Source organism: Quercus robur, chromosome 5 (genome assembly GCF_932294415.1).
Source record: "Quercus robur chromosome 5, dhQueRobu3.1, whole genome shotgun sequence".
NCBI classification, from domain to species: Eukaryota; Viridiplantae; Streptophyta; class Magnoliopsida; order Fagales; family Fagaceae; genus Quercus; species Quercus robur.
Window position 1 is genome coordinate 43,183,662 of NC_065538.1, and position 17,748 is coordinate 43,201,409.

At 34.4% G+C, this 17,748-nt stretch overlaps 1 protein-coding gene across 1 annotated transcript; it reads right to left on the minus strand.

The window, feature by feature from the left end:
* Nucleotides 1-2,323: 2,323 nt before the first annotated feature.
* LOC126726016 (receptor-like protein 4) lies at nt 2,324-10,855 on the minus strand. The gene is made up of 9 exons (XM_050431103.1): nt 10,659-10,855; nt 8,635-9,690; nt 7,369-7,516; nt 6,234-6,305; nt 5,881-5,952; nt 3,762-3,833; nt 3,596-3,673; nt 3,220-3,401; nt 2,324-2,801 (listed from the first exon to the last, which is right to left on the minus strand). Exons 1-9 carry the CDS (start codon nt 10,744-10,746, stop codon nt 2,680-2,682), a joined length of 1,890 nt encoding a protein of 629 aa, XP_050287060.1. The 5' UTR covers nt 10,747-10,855; the 3' UTR covers nt 2,324-2,679.
* Between the last annotated feature and the right edge of the window lie 6,893 nt (nt 10,856-17,748).

Genomic DNA, 17,748 nt, shown 5'->3' on the forward strand with positions numbered 1-17,748 from the left:
ACTGTTCTAGGTGAGCTTGGAAGGCTTGATTTTTGTTTCCTTACAAAAACTATAAAATAATTGTTAAGAACATACCAATAAACGGTTAGATTTCACCTCTTGCCTTAACAAGGCTTCTAGCAAGTCATAACACAAATAAAACTCTAAAAACTGTAGGAAACTTTAAGAAAACCTAAATTGAATTCTACTGCAGCTCCCCTCTGATTTTTTCCTTAAAGAGCCTTTAAATAGGTCAAGGAATCCTATTACAAATTGAATTCCCGTTTGGAGAAAATCATAGGTTTTCAGGCTTCAGTTAACCGACGTTTTTGGCCCATTTAACGTCAGAATTCAGACTTTTGGTAACTAAAAAATTGTAGCCCTTTAAGTTAAATTTCCAGCCCAACTTGAATCATCTCAATTGGACATCTGAGCCGAACGTTATGCCCAAAATACTAACTGGTGTGCAAGCTGGATTCCTAGTCTGAATTGGACTTGGATTTGGTGCAAATTTCCTTTGATTCCTTACTCCAACTGGGACTTAAATTTCATTGAGTTGGCCTACTTTGACTTCATTATGGCCATTGTAAAAGTAAAATCCATTAGAATTCTTCTTTGCACAAATCTACTCATTTAATTCCATTCTCTTACAAAAGACAAATTCACGCATTAAAATTCAATTAAGCACAAAATTGGTTCTTCAGCATTATTCCAAAACCAAATATAAAATGCATAAATTGACTCAAAATAAGTATGATAATACTTTATAATAATGATATAAATATGCAAAATTAAGCTATTATCATTAACCAAGACAACAACTCCTTACATTCAATTAAGAACATATAATAAGAAACCTATCCATTGTTTATACGGTTGAAAAAGAAAGTTCTTACTCTTAGGGTGCATTTGATTCACTATGATATTACCTTAATATGATGCATCAAGCATTTGGGATCACCAAGCCATTTTACATGGTAACCTTTTGTCTTTTCGTGTAGTTGTAGATAGGCCTGTTCATTGATCTACTGCACCAAATGAAACCGGTCTAACCACACCGATCCGCCCCCCTTAGAGCTCCACTGAAGGTTTCCGGCACGGTGGTTGGCGGCATCTCTTCAGTACCGACGCCGGACCGGTGCGGCCATCGGCGCCGAGATGTGCACACCACTAAGAACTGAACCACACCGAGTATGTTTAATATATATATATATAATTTTTAAAAAAAAAAAATATACGGCGTGTTGAGCATGTCGTGCTCTCAGTTTCACTTGGCGTGGCCGTGCTCTGTTTATCAGACTCTTAGTTTCTTTTTTTTTTTTTTTTTGGGATGAGGACTCTTAGTTTCTTTCTCCCTTGCGTGCAAAGTCAAAAAAATAATAATAATAATGTTAGTGTGCCTATCAGTAAATAAAAAAATGTTAGCGTGTGTTAGTCCTAAAGTCTGAATAGTCTCACTCAAGTCTTGTTTGTCTTGCAATTAAACCAAAAAAGGAAAAAAGAAAAAGAAAAAGAAAAATGATGCGGTATTTGGTTAGTGTTTTAAATCAGTGTAAGATTTTTTATTTTATTTTATTTTATTATTTATTTTTTACTCTCAGCCACACACGTACGTAGTTGTCTAACACTCTAACTTGTCTCTTTCTCTCTTTTTTAGACTTTTGCTCTCAGTCTCTTAGACTCAACTCACTCCATCACTCAGCAGTAAGCTCAGTCAGATAGGTGGTTTGTAATGGGTTTTAATATGTGGGTTTGCAATGGGTTATGAATCATTGGATATTTAGATTTGATCCAAGTTTTGATTTGTTTGAATTCTTGAGTTTTCTGGGTTTGATTTTAGTTTTAGATATCTCTTCCTCTTTGTGTGTGCAATAGACAGGTGGACACCGACTACCGCACCGACTAGAACCGCCACCGATGTTGCCAAAGAACTGTTCCTCAGGCGTGGCGGCGGCTTGGATTTTTAGGAAACCGAAGATTCCGGTGTGGTACAGAAACGACCACAAAAACCGGCCGCACCGCACCGTGTACAGCCCTAGTTGTAGACCTGCTTTGTTGACTTGTTGACTCACTTCTTATTCAAAAAATATATTACTTGAAATATTTTTGTGAAAAGAGAATCTTTAATTCTAGCGAGTACCTGGTTTTCGTATTTAGAAATATTTTGGGGGCAAGAAGAGACTATTATAAATGTGGCAGAGAACCACTTGGAATTTGTTTACAGTTTTTTAGTGGAAGGAATAATGATAATACAACGACCAATGATAAAAGAAAGGTTTATACTAGCCAGGTAACCCAAAGACGAATCAAACGTTGGTTACTTTCAAACAAGATACAAAAAATGTAAGACTAAATTTTGGAAAAATTTTGAATTTCTATATGCATCTGTTCTCTAATTTGTTACATAATTTCTTCGACAGATTGAGGGGGAGTAAAAAAGAATTGGAGCAATGTACAAGATTTTTCATATCAGGGAATTTGGTGCACAAATGTGGGATCTGGTTCTAATGAAGTGAGTCTATTTGCTATTCAGGATTCAACGAACAGAGTAGCACACTGGGCAGTATAATGAGCTGAAAAAAAATCTCTGCAAGGCCGAATCAACGATGTGGCCACTAGGATTTTGTTTTCAAACAAAATCAAGGCTCAAAAATGGAGCACGTCTTGACTGGATTAGATCACGAAGTGATTGTTGTCTCATCATGACAGCAAACTAGGCCCATTCTCAGCAGCAGTCCGAGAATGACCATGATTATTATAAGGCCTTGTCATCTGGATATCTGATAAATGAGTCCTTGCCTTCGCATAGGGGGCATCTCGTGCTGTAAAAAAAAAAAAAAAAAAAAAGGCAAAACATGAATTTCATGGAAGACAAATATGCTTCAAGGAATGCTTGTGTATGTACCTGCATTTTGTATTACAGGGCTTGACATAATGTTATTTTTTTTAAATCTCAAACTGAGTAAGAAAGGACAGTGGAAATGAGACATTATAGTGACCAAAAAAAAAAAAAAAAACACGTATAAAAAATCAACGTGGCACCCTATGGCCTATAATGCATTGCATAAACCACACACCAACTGTATGGGAGTGGAATTATATGGTGAACTACCTTCCATGTTAGTTTATATGAAAAATTCTGTATAATACATATAAGTGTTTGTATAAGAATATTTCTGAAAAGCATTTTGATATATATATATATATTTTTTTTTCTGACTTTGATATCAATTTCCTTACCAGCAAGCTTCTGTGCTCGGAGGATATTTTGCCGCCTTTTCCACCAACACATTGAACAGATGCCAATGAGTAGTAATAACAACAATGCACCTAAAGCAATGCCAACCTTTGCACCAGCAGAAAGGTGGGGCCCACATGTACGCAGTCCAGGTATACCACAAAGGCCAGCATTATCTGTAAAACTGCAAACATCTATGGTAAGTATGCATAGCAGATATGGTAATAATGCTGACTACCCTAACATTAACAAATAAGTGAATAACATATATCCATAGCACTGAATATTTAAAAAATGAAAACCATTCTGAACATGTTATAATAATGTCTTTACTAAAAGCCTCCAATCTTGAGAGACTAAACATTAGTTGGAACTTACTTGAAGCTAGCTCTATGCAAAAGCCTTCCTCCTAGTGCAGCAGGGACTCTTCCAGACAATGAGTTGCCATTAAGATTTCTGCATCATTATGACAATTGACAAATTAGAGTCCTCTGTGTTTAAGTTCATGGGTAAAATGACTAATGATATGCTTGAAAGATCTTACAGTATCTGTAATGATGTCAACTGTCCCAGGCTTTCAGGAATTGATCCGTTAAAGAAATTGTAGGACAGGTCCCTGCCACAGAAGCATATGCATTCAGACATTACATTCTTACTGTAACTCAAATTAGTCGCAGAATAAAATAGCAAGTGACTTGAGTATCCCAAAGCTTCCATATTTTTATTGCATTGATGCATGAGGTCAAACCAAATTTCTTCATTCTTCATCAGTATAATACAAAACCACACTACTCCAAAAATAACTGGTCTTTGGTCCAGAAATAAGTTTTTGAGTTGTATTTTGTATTTCTAGGATTTCTTAATGTTAGGATTGCATTTGGATGGCAGAACTAGGGTTAAATTTGACATTTTATTGCAATTTTGCACAAGATTTCTGCATTTGGATTGCCTTAACAACAAGGTATTTGCATAGTTACATTGCAATTGCATTTCTTTTATTATGAAAATGGTTTTCTCATATCTGACTAATAAAAGAGAAAATTGATTAGTATAATAAAATGATACAAAGTCACATGGATGCCAGTCTGCAATGAAAAAAGTTAACTTGACGTTGTTGCATGAATTTTATCACATTTTTGATATGGGAAAATTGAAACAAGAGTGCATTCAGGTATGTAATGACCAACAATTCTATCAAACTTAATGTAATTTGAGTTATGAATGCTTTAAAACCATTTCCCCATTTTAGATTTAACCTAATGGTTGACAATTAGAGTTTATCATGATAGTTCAAGACTTCCAAGTTTGTATAGAAGTAGATTTTATTCTTGAGCACATAACTAAGGTAAGGTAGCACAGATACAAGTCATACGAGCAAAGCATGAATATTCTAATAGCAACTTAACAAAACACTACATTTGTTAGGGCTGTAAATGAATTGATGTTTATGAACAACTCAGGCTTGGTTTGAGAAAAACTTGTTTATGCTCATTTATTTGGCAAAAGAATCAAGCTTAAGCCTAATTTTAGGCTCAAGCATTAAATGAGTCAAGCATAAACATAATAATGTGTTTGTCAATAAACTTGTGATTATGAAGTTTGATTTGAGTATATATATACTTTTTTGATGACATAGGAGAACTTCACTCAAATTAGTTGCACGTCGCAAAGCATACTATATAACAATCCTCACTGTTAATCAAACTCCTATGAGCAACTGACCCCATCCGCCAAAACCAGTTACCAGGTAATCCAGGGGCTTTTCACCCCTGACGGGCTAAGCAATTTATCCTCGTGCCTAGGAGGCTGATTTGAGTATATATATATATATATATATATATATATATATTATCATATGTTTATATGTATAAATCAATACATGTATAAAAATTTGCTTATACAGACTGAATACTGGATTGTATAAGTTAGTTAATAAGCTCATAGAATATCAAATTATTATTTGTAATATATAGTAAAATATATAACAATAAAAGGTTGGTGAATCTAATTTTTATAAATATATAAATGAATATCATTCTATGTAATTAACTCAAGTAATACGATCTCAACTATAATTTAGTTATTTATTTATTTTTTGATTGAAACGATAGTTATTAATTATTAGTAAAGATTTGTGAAATAATAAATCTTTTTAGTCATATGGTGTTTACCATGTATGGGGAAATAATAGTTAATCAAGTAGCATGTGAACAAGTTTGAGCTTGTTCAATAAGAAAATGAACCAAGTTTGAGCATGTGATCAAGCTTGGTGATGAGCTTGAGCTCATATTGTATTCGAAATTTTTTTTTTTTTTTGATAAATAATTCGAAATAAAATCAAATGAACTAATCCTAAATTTTTAATATTCAACTTGGTTGGACTCAACTTATTTACAGCCCTAATTAGCTGCATATGCCATTGGTTAGTAGAACAAAGACATTAAAGCACATAGACTAGCCTCATGCAAGCTGTTGTTGAGAAAAGGGCGAAGATAATTTATCATTATCCTACTAATGTGCTAAATAATACATATCATGATTTGCAATGTCAGTGACAGAGCAGGTCTTTCCACGGAAAATAGTATCATTTGCAGAGAATTGTATCTATTCTGTAGAAACCAAAACATGATAAGTATCTGAAAATAGAGAAGCAATGCACTTACAATTTTTCTAAGCTAGCTATTGTTCCTAGTGAGGAAGGAATGGCCCCATGAATCATGTTTCCACTCAAGTTTCTGTAAATGCACAAGTCAAACAAATATAAGAGATACATAGAGAAGGCTACCAAAAAATCATTAACAATTTGATTCCCTAAAGTTCATGCTATCATATAGTTTTGGAATAGCAAAAATATGACTAACAATTAAGTGAAAAGACATAACAAGGGACCATTTCTTAGGAACATGCTTAATTTCATCAAGTGATACATCCTTGGATGAAATGTCAAAACATAAGGATTGCAGCTTTACATTTCCAATTATATAATTTAAATTGAAGGAGACCTTTAGATACTTACATGCTCTGTAGATGACTTAGCTTGGATATGTCATCAGGCAAGAAACCCCTCAGACCTTGGTTGTCAAGACCACTGATCATGCAGAGGTAAAACACTAATTACTCAAAACATATTATACAACAATAGAAGATATTAACATCTTAAAATTAAACATAAAGTGAAACAACTCTAAGGCCACACATGATGAAGATGATAAATTCCAGAAAATGCAATATACTTTGGGCTTTGTGCAGGTGAGTTTGAAAAAGTATGATGCTCGATTTAAAAAAAAAATGCATTTGCCACTGAATTTATCCAATTATGTGGAAATTAATAGTTGATGTTCTCACTATGGAAAATAAAACTAGAATGCCAAATAAGTAGTGCCAGAATCTGGGTTGAGTTGTGTACTGAAAATATAAAAGTAAACAACAGAAGAAAAGGGTACAAATTTCATATTTACCTATAAAAATGAGGAAGCAATTTAAATGGTCAAACCATATTAGGGCCAATCATTGACATATGAAAAGCTATTCATTACCAAAATCTAAACATGTCTAAAAAACAGAAAGCTGTAAGGCAATAACTTGAAAGTTTAATATATACAAAGCATTCTCCCAGAAGAGTAGGGATACCATCTCTCAATGCAGTCACTTTTTGAAATAAATGCCATTTCCAGAGAGCACCAAAAGTTTCTCTGTAAATTTGGTAGATTGTGAGACAGTTTAGTTAGAGAGAAAGTAGCAAGATGGTTAATAATATGGGGCTCACGTAGAAAGCTTTTGATTGGGTGGCTAATCTTATAGCAAAACCAAGAACAATCACTTGTATAGATCTCAGATTGGTGTCAGTGGACTGGAAGGAATTGGTGATGGTAGAGACTCAAAGTCTATTGTTGAAAGGATTAGAGGGACAGTCAGTGTAACGCTTTTAGGAAATTTTAGCATTTGCAATTAAGGTGTTAAAGGACATAGGGTAGCTGTTGCATCATCTCAAGTTACTGTATACAATTTTGAAAGTTGGGGGCTAGTAGTTTTCAGTTGAAAGAGGTAAAAGATAAAAAATAAATATGACATGACATAGGAGGCAATCATTACTCTTGAGGATATTTAAAAAATGGAAAAGAATAAATATGAGCCAAGGATCAAGAAAGTACAGTCCATCGATGAACCATTTGCTGCTGTTACTGTCAAAATGGCAATCTGCTCCACTCCATGGGTGTTCTTGGGGAACACATGGATCACCATTCCATCCAAGCCGAAGAGGAAGGCTCAATGCATTCTTCAAAGTCTGTAGAGCACTAACTAGAATAGAATAAAGATAGTACAATCAGCAACAGCCTATATAGACTCCAACTTCCAGAAACTACATTCTTTATCCATAAAGAACAATAAGTGTAAGCAAAGCTTTTTTCTTTTTTTGGCAGGAGAGGTAGGGGATTTTTTTTTTGGGGTGTTAACTAGCTCATTACAAAAACATCAAAAAGTGTGTAAAGTTGACTACAAAATATTTAATATTACAATGCAAAGACAGCATTAAGTGATATTAGGCCAAAAAAAAAAAAAATCAGAAAATTCTGTTCATAATACTTAACTACATCCAAGACTCATAAACACCAGCAGAAAAATAGATATATATATATATATATCCTATAAAGGCCCTAGAACATCTTTAATCAACATGTGACACAAGAAAGCCTTTTTTTTCTTTTTGTTTGGTAAAACTGACACAAAAAAGCATTTTGGTAAACATGGTTTAAGATAAATATATAAAAGGGAACTACAAATGCTACTAACCAGACTAATTATTTTGTATTGACAAGAGGATCCTTATGTTTTTTAATAAGATCAAGAAGATAATGTTTAGTATGGCTCACTTTGTCTCATAAAAGTCTATTCTATTGGATATGAAACAGGATATTTGGTTCAGTCACTCCTTTTGGATGATGCAGGTTTTTTCTTCCCGCATTTTCAGTCTCTTTGATGCAGCACAAATTCTCAAAGGAGGCTTGAGAATTAACAAGACTAGAGAGAAAAATAAACCTAGGAATCAGCACTTAAGCTTGCTTGAAATCGGCACTAATAAGAATAGAGAAAACAAAACCTAGGAGAACCTTTTAGATATAGCTGAGAGTTACTTTGAAGGGATTTATTTTGTCCATCAATAAGTTTTCTTGACAAGGTAGGTGCCAACATTCTGTTATTGAAGGAACCTTCTTGGTAGATGTACCAACATAACATACCGACATACCAACATAACACTCTAGGTAGCTTCTAACTTAGCATACATGCATACATGCATGCACGTATTCATATTTATGTAAGCATGCACACTTATTAAGCTAGCCTTATTTAAGCACTAGATTGGAAGATATGAAACAAAAAATTTATATAATAATAACAAACACAGGTGGCATATATACCTTCTTCTGGTGAGGTTTTGGACTCTGCTACGATAACCTCAAAAACCTCAATGGCATTAATAATGGCATGACTACCATTTTTAGGCTTCAAGGTTATTGTCAAGGTCCTTCCACTAATTGCAACAGTTGTATTAAGAACAAGAGCTGCATAACGATCCCCGCTCATTTTGATAATGTCTACATCTTGAAATCTAACATCGCTATTTATCAGGATGTCAAATACCCTTTGCCCTATGGCAGTCACTGAAGAATCAATTTCTGCAAAGTGTAACCAAATTGAGTAGTTCCTATTGGGCTCCACATCCATTGCATATGTCAATTCAGGCTGATTATCAGTACTAACAAGTGCTGACTGATAAAGACCTTGTGGATAGAAGTTTGGAGAAAGTGAAGCCTGCTTTATGCTACTTTCAGTAGATCTAGGCCGATCAGAATTCTGACCAAAAGTTTTAAGGTATTTCCAAAATCTATCCCCACCCCATAGATCACCACTATAATCAGTGCCGAACTTTGACTGCCCTGTACCACAACTCAGTCTTGTGGCAGTTCTAAGCACTATTCCATGACCCCACTGTGGACCAAAATAGTATGCATTATCATCAACTTGAAGAATTTCAATTGAAAGAATTGTTGGGTCTCCATGACCAGTGCTATGGAAGCAGAGAGAGGCAGTGCCATCTAAAAGAAACACAATGGCTTCAGCAAATGCTTCGTCATCCCGGTTGCTCCAACCTGACTGCAAAGAACAAATCTGAGTTCCTTCGACAGAAATATCGAATAGAGGTTCGCTGTCAAAATTGGTTTGGTTAACCAATCCAAAGAACATCCTGACTAAATAGTGTCCCTTTGGCACATTATTAAGGTTGTAGCAATTTTCAGGACCTCCAGATAGGGGAAAGTAGCGCAGTGTTTCAAGAGGAGGAGTGATGAAGCTTGTACGTGATGCATTAGCAGGTATCCCTCCTGTATATGCAAAATCCTTATACCAGAGTGTATTGGTTGGCGGTGTATGAACATTATCACGAGCTCCACAGCTTATCCGCATGGCAAATGGTGCTGTAGTGCAAGAAAAGATTCCATAAGTTTTAAAACCACCATTAGAATTAAATAAAAGAAAGCACAAGAACTAATTCTAATTCTGTAACCCTTAAGCATACAAAACAAGTTATGATAGTTTAGAAATACTCAAAATTCGCCAAGAAACTAACAATTAACGCACAAAGATGACCCGCTCCAATACTTAATATGCAGCTCACATGTTGCTAATTGATGAGAAATGCACATGCAGCTTTAATAAAATGCCCTGGTTTCTTCAAACACCACATCCTTTTTTAAGTCATTACCACCGTACCAATAATAGCTTATAGCTATAGAATTTGCAATTCACGCACGAGAAATTTGGTCATTAAACTCAGTTTTGTTGCCAAAATTAAGAAGAAAAATAAAACTTGGAATTTGGTCCTTCTGTTTCCAAATTTGGGAATTCAACTCAATAGCCAAATACTAGTACCAGGGCCACCTTGGGTGAAGTACTGCTATCTCATATCTTAAAAATATGAAATTTCCTCACATATTCAAAATCTTTATTCTTTACTTTCAAAACAATTTTCACAGCAACCAAACAAATTCAACCTGATTGTTTTTCCCCTTTTAATCAAAATATTAAAAGAAAAAAAAAATTATATGCAAAATCCTTATACCAATTCTGCTATCTGATATTTCATTTCAATTTCTTAACAACATGAATGTCAACCAAAAAGAAAAAGAAAAAAGAGCACAGTATGAAGATCCATCTCAAAAGTCAAAACCAAACTCCAAAGCAAAAACAACTAGTTCATAACATTAATTCGTCACAGAACTTAGCTTAAAAGCTCAATTATCAAAAACTCAAATCAAAATGCAAATGAAGATTCACTTCCAATTCCAAAACCCTAATTCAACTCCTTAACCATTCCACGACTCAAAATTTACTTCCAAGAAATCGAATAACAGAGATAGAGAGACAGAGAATAGTGGAAGCTCACGAGGTCGAGCTGAAGACGAAGAGAAAGCGGTGCAGAAAACGAGCAGCCATAGCAGAAGAAATCTGAGCATCGAAGCTTCGAAATGCATTGCTTTTCTCTCACTCTCTCTCTCTCAATTACTAGGAGAGCCTCGTTTTCTTATAGAGTCTAATATCTCTTCCTTTATGAGCTGAGCTTTCTTGCTTTTTTTTTTTTAAGAGAGAGAGAGAGTGTGTGTGACTGTGTGTGCTGGGGACGTGTTTACATTAACAGTTGGAAATTATAAATTTTGCTCAACAGTTGACTCGTGAAGGGAGAAGATTTATTAATGTACTGCTTAAGTTTATGAGGGTTGATGGACTTTTATTTTAATCTGACGGTGTAGGTTGCTCATTTAATAAGTGTCTGTATGACTGACCCAATCACTTTTAATTTTTAAAAATAAATAAATAAATAAAACTCAGGTTTACCATACATCGTGAAAGTCCAAGAATAACAGATTAATAATATGATTGATGGAATATGAGACTTTTGAAATTATGTTATGTCTAAGACTAATCAACACACGCTGTTTATATAATTGTGAGTAATCGATAAAAAGTGATAAATCATAAAAATTAGTAGTAGAAAAAAAATATTAATCAGTAATCCTAAATGGTGATTTCTGATTTAGTAATTAACAAGCATTGGGAAAATCCTTATCCAAAAAAAAGAAAAAAAAGAAAGAAAGAAGCATTGGGGAACAAGTGTTCGTGAGATTCGTTAGGTGTTTTTGTTGAATGGTGGGTCCAAAATATATATGACCGTGCTTGGGGAAGGTGCAGCATAGGACATGAGCATTTGTGGCGTATACACAATTACACACATACAGTAACAATTACATGAGCATTTGTGGCGTATACACAATTACACACATGCAGTAACAATTTTTAAAGTATGGTTACTATTTCCAATTATTTATTGCTATTTCCACGTAGGAAAATACCATTTTGGCTATTTCAGGACAAAAGCCACGTGGCGAGGAGGAGAGGGGGAAAATTCAAGTCACGAGGGAACAGAATCTAAATTCTAGGCCGAAAATTACGCAAATGACCTCAAGAACTAATTGGATCATTTGTCTTATTTATTTGTAATCAGACGGTCCAGGATAGTCGTAAATTAAGATGATTGGATTGGACTTTTGAGTCTTTGAGTTAGAGCTTTTGACTTTTGGACCTTCTTTTGGGCTTGGATTGGTGCGCAATCTTCGGACAGTAACCTACGGTTAAACTACTTGACTTAAAAGTTAGGAAAACGGGTTCATCGGAATGTAGGCTTTGTGTTGAAAAAATGAAAATGGACTTTTGGTTTTGGGTTCAGACAAAGAACATGTTGGTCATAGAATTTTGTAGCTAATTTTTTTTTCTCAAACCACTCCCAACTAAAACGGAAAAACTTGGCTATGTCCAACATTTGTTAGCCATAATTTTAAGGAGACAGATGTGGACGTAGCAGCATGCAAAGTTGTTGAGCAATGTGCTGATTGATTAATTTACATATAAGAATAAATCGGATTGGATGCATAAAGGAAGTTGTTGAAACTTTACATAAAAGCCTTTTCTATTTAATTCAATCATTATACTCCAAAATAGGCCTATCCTGATTCTCAAAAAAAAAAAATAGGCCTATCCTTGCCTAATAATCTAATATGAAATGACACTACAATATAATGGGTGGTTAATACATTCAATATTGGTGCGGCACTAAGTGGCAAATTTGGATGAACATTAAATTTTGGACACATATATCTTACCATTTAATTAATTAGAGTAGACCTCCCGTTATATTTAACTTTTTTTCATTAATGAATCTACTTTTAACTTATTATTATTATTATTATTATTATTATTATTTTATTTCATTGTTTTGCTAATGCTTCTTCAAAGCGTACTATAGTACTACTACTTCTTCTTCCATTCGCTGGTTGTAGTGTGCTGTGTGCAGCACTGAAGCTCAAAACCGATGACTGTCAAGCAAATATGACACATAAATTCATAATCTCAACTTCAAACCTAGTGCTTTCAATTGTATGGTTGGTGAAGGCTACTGAGAGTGAGAGTCAATAAATTTCAGCTCCACACCTAACAAAAACATATAAAACACTCATTATGCATGCACCAAACCAGTTCATGTGTGGACCCTGGGTCCCTAGCTCACTTTTAGTTTTAAGACCAGACCTATTGCTAATAGCCTAATACATCTATGAAGAAATTGTTAGAGATAGTAGGAGCAAATAAAGCAATTCTAGTCTTTCTTGTGCAAATACCACAATCTCAGAGTTTGCCAAGGATTACCTAGCTACTACTATATGTATACCCTATATTAGGGTTTATTTTAAGTGCCGAGGAAGAAGGAGGGAAGGGGGTGGGGGAGGGGGGAGAAGTAAAGAAAACAAAAAAAGAGGCACATACTAGCTAAAAAAATGAATAATTGAACAAACAAAAAGAGGTACGTATATTCAAACATGGACAGAGGCAGGATTTTGAGTTTGGAGGGATGAAGTATAAAGCATAAACAAAAAACAAAATATAAGTATTAATTATCATTCAAGTTTTCAAATCGTCTCAACTTTACTTTCAATAAAGGCAATATACACTATTATCCAAAAGGACCAAAAAAAATTAAAAAATTAAGATAAGTTAGACTATTAGAGTTTACACTAACAAATAAGCCGATAATTCTGTCTATTTCAATATTTGTCATTTTATAATTAGGACAAAATTTAGCTACAAAATTGTTTGTAACTTTAGGCTACAACCTTACTCAATATATTTTTATTGGAGGTGAATTTTGACAAATTCACCATTAGATTACATATTCCTCTTATATCTTTCATGCTTGCAAAATTTAAAAAAAAATTAAAGATCAATAACTATATCATTAATAAAAATTTTAAATTACAAGTTTTTATAATTTAAAATTATGCATAAATTATATGCTTATAGATTATATAGTAAATAATATCTGATTGATACAAAATTTGACATGTGTATTAAGAGTGTAAAGAACATGTAATTTAACAGTTAGATTTTCAAAATATGTAGTAATGTTTATTTTATTGAGTAAGGTTGTAGGTTTAGGTTACAACCAATTTTGTAGTTAAACTTTGTCCTTATAAGTAATAGCTAAAAATTTTCAACTTTACAACTGAGGCTATTTAAATATTAAAGATTTTAGAGTACTTTAATATTAATAATTATTAATTATTCTATGAGAGAGAGAGAGAGCAATGTGGACGAGTCAGCGATAGGGAGAGAAGATCTAATGTTGTGTGCTGCCGGTGGGTGGTGAGAGAAGATAATCCCAGGGTCTGCTACTCTGCAATGGCAAAGTGGCAATTCCATACATTCAAATTCCATGGGAAGCTTGTGAGATGCCGAGAGGACAACACCTTATAAAACAAAATAACAAAAACCTAGATAAAGCATGACTTAGAGCATTCTCATTGGATGATGCAAAACCCTTAAGAATTCAAAATGCATAACATTATTGACACAATTGCACAAAAATCCTGCTCCATTGGATGATGCATTTTGCATTTGAATTTGCATGCTTAGTACGATATTATCTACTATTAAGGTTTAGGCCTGAGAACAACAAAGTTAATCAATTCTCTTACCAAGTGATTAATTAGATTAATTATTTCTTAGATTTGAATTGAAGAACATAAAAAAGCACATGGATCACACAAGGACAAGCATTTTGATGACCAATAAAAACCAATGAAACAAGTCGTTTCACAATTAAAAAAAAAAAAAAAAAAAAAAAAAACCTGAGGGGATTTAAATTTCAATCCTCAAGGAAACCAAATCCATTAGAATAAATTAGAAGTTTATACAAAATATTTAACCCTAAATCTAATGTTATCTCATGTAGTACTTACTAATATGACCACACATAGCTTTGAGTTCGCAGAATTATCTATTCTTGATTTGATTCTATTGTACCAGAAACTTGTTGTAAACTAGATGTAGTAGCTTCACTTCAGTCACCGAATCTTTGAATGAACATGGATCTTTGGTTGAAGGTTCAAGATAGCTTGGAAAATTCCATATCTGTGTAAAAAAACACTACTCTTGTGTGTAGTCACCGAATCTTTGAATGAACATGGATCTTTGGTTGAAGGTTCAAGATAGCTTGGAAAATTCCATATCCGTGTAAAAAAACACTAATCTTGTGTGTAGTCACCGAATCTTTGAATGAACATGGATCTTTGGTTGAAGGTTCAAGATAGCTTAAAAAATTCCATATTTGTGTAAAAAAACACTACTCTTGTGCGTGTGTGTGTGTGTGTGCGTGTGTGTGTGTTTTAATGAAAAAACAAGCTCTAGAGTTTGCTTTTATAGTGTTACGAGATGCACAAAGCCCAAGATCAAATGGCTTACAAAAACTAGTAAAATCCAATTTGCCTTATTCTCGATCAGTCAATAAATGCAGTTTGACTAATCAAGTTAAGTGACTCTCAGCTTGTTGAATTGGTGTTGAAATCTAGCACAACAATCCAGTTTTTACATTCTTGAATCTTCAACTATTCAAACCCTTGACTTGTCTTGTTTCAATAATTAACTCAACACAAATTAACTAGATAATCTAGGTTCTAAGTTATTGCAAGTTCATGGTTTGCCAACCTAAAAATATGGACCTAACATCTATGTTTGCATAATACTATAGCATTATTTTTTACCAAATTAACTAATTTTTTTATTCTCTCTTCTCTTTTTGCCCTTCTATCTCCTTGTAGTGTAGGATTGTAGGTAGAAAATATATTATTTTAATATGATGGAAAGCAAAATAAAGAATGATATATAAGAACAAAGTTTCTCTCCAAACTAGTTTGGAGAGAAACTCTTCAAATTTCTCATATATCTCTCTTTTTGTGTGTGTGAATTTTGAAAATCTAACTGTGGGGCCCAATAATTTATAGGCCAGGCCCACTTGCTTATGGGGAGACCGAAGGCCCAAGCCGAAAAAAGGTTATGGCCCAAGCTCAAAGATATAAGGCAAGAAATGGCCCAAAGATGCAGCCGAGGACAGTTTAGTCCTCGGCAGACCTAAAGCTCCATTGAGAGGAGGGGTAAAAAAGAGGTATAGGAACAAATTTGTAAGGAGATCTAAAATATCTTGGGTAAGTTACCCTTACTACCCTTCCCAGATAAGACTCTGCACCTAACAGAGCCGTATTTCTCAGCTTTATCAACTATCCCCAACAATTCTGGGATTAGATTGACGGGACAAATATCAGTCCTGGAAAAATTGACCCTACACGTGGACGAGGGACAACAAACGTAGGCGAGTATAAAAGGAAAGGTGAACTAATTAGGGTGAGGCCCCCCATCTCACTTCCTGGGAAAAACTCCAGGAATGAGAACGCCCAGACAATATATGTACACCCCCACGGAAAACCCACCGCCGGGTAACCGGAGAAAGGCATTAGTGCTCCTCGGACATAATCCGAGGAGTCCAATCCCTCAAGTTACAAAGCTGTAGGGCTTGGATATCCAGGCTGAGGCCTTTTCTCATATTAGTTTCCCTAAAGTCCGGTTTGGACCAACACCCTGTGACCAAACGCTAGCCTTTCAAGCCCACTCTCTACAAATTTTATTGTGAGGGATCCTTCACGTGCGAGCCCAACGTAATCGTTGGGCCGTTTGAGAATCGTGTCCCTACACTAACCATTAAACTTCATGTTCCTTAGATTCTTAACATGCATATCAAATTTCGTTCAAATCAGATGTTATTTACTATTCAATCAATAAATTTATTTTTTATACATAATTTTAGATCATAAAAATTTGAAATTTTAACATTTGTTCAATGACATAACAATTGATCTTTGATCTTCTTGAGATTTTATAAGCATGAAGGATATAATAAGAACATGTTATTCAACGGTTAGATTTTCAAAATTCACACTCAATATAAAGATATAGAAGTAGTTTGTAGAGTTTTTCTCCAAATTAGTTTGGAGAGAAACTTTGTTCGATATGTAAGGTTATTGTAAAAGTGGTAACATAAAATTCATAATGTAGGCTTTAGTGGCACAAAAATTAATGTATTTATTTCTACACAAGCTAATGGGAATGTGCACTAACAAGAGCCAGACCACACCACCACAACAAACTAACAATCAAATCATTCCTATATTTTCCTATAATAAAAAAAATAAAAAAATAAAAAAAAACCCTCATTCCTATATATATATATATATATATATATATATATATTAAAAATCCAAGAAATGAATATATTTTATTTGTGACCAAATGAAAGTGGAAATTACCTTCACAGGTAACTTGAGTCTGTAATCGATTGGAACCACCTTTGCATCTCTTCCTCGTGTGCACAGTAGCTAGAGCCCTTTGGCACTCGTGTTGTTGACCGATCATGTGATCTCTAATCTCCGCTCCTTATTTTGCTTGCCACTTCATTGACCACCACATCCACCCACAGCCCTTTATCACCCTTTTCCAGTACAAAGATGTTGACTTAAAGAATCTCCTCGTAATTATTTCTAACAAACTACAAAGTGAAATCTCTCGATTTTCTACGACATGGTTATTTATTTTAAAGCTTCATGTAATGGTTTGCTCTTATGTGTTGCGTTATGACGGATAATGATTGGAGGTCTGGTACAATGAATTTTTACTATGTCATAAATCCAATCACTAGGAAATGTTTTGAGCTCCCTCGCATTCCTCAAAACTTATACAAGCGACGTTTTGGGCTCCTTCGCCTTCCTCAATGTTTATATGATCGGTGATAAGGATAATTCCAAATGTTAAACTCGTTCATGTAAGATGAAGCCGACGATTGCAATGAACTCGTTAGTCTTACTTGTGCATTCAGAGATAGAGGACTCCACCTCAAGGCTGCCAACTCCACCTTAAGATCAACGACACCTATATGAGAAGACCAAAACGCCTAGACGGGATAAGAAGCTGACGGGGATAAGGAAACCTTTGACGGGTCTGACATGGTCTTGCTTGGCCTCCACGCATGAGTATAAAAGGAAACATCTTGCGCCCTACGGTTAACCCTAATCAAGAGGATTCCCACAAGGAAAGGATCTTGC

Coding starts and splice junctions, on each gene's coding strand:
- LOC126726016 (XM_050431103.1), bottom strand. CDS start 10,746: ATGCATTTCGAAGCTTCGATGCTCAGATTTCTTCTGCTATGGCTGCTC. Junction 6,306..7,368: donor AAATGGTTCATCGATGGACT/GTACTTTCTTGA, acceptor CTGCATGATCAG/TGGTCTTGACAACCAAGGTC. Junction 3,402..3,595: donor TTGCATAGAGCTAGCTTCAA/GTAAGTTCCAAC, acceptor AGATGTTTGCAG/TTTTACAGATAATGCTGGCC.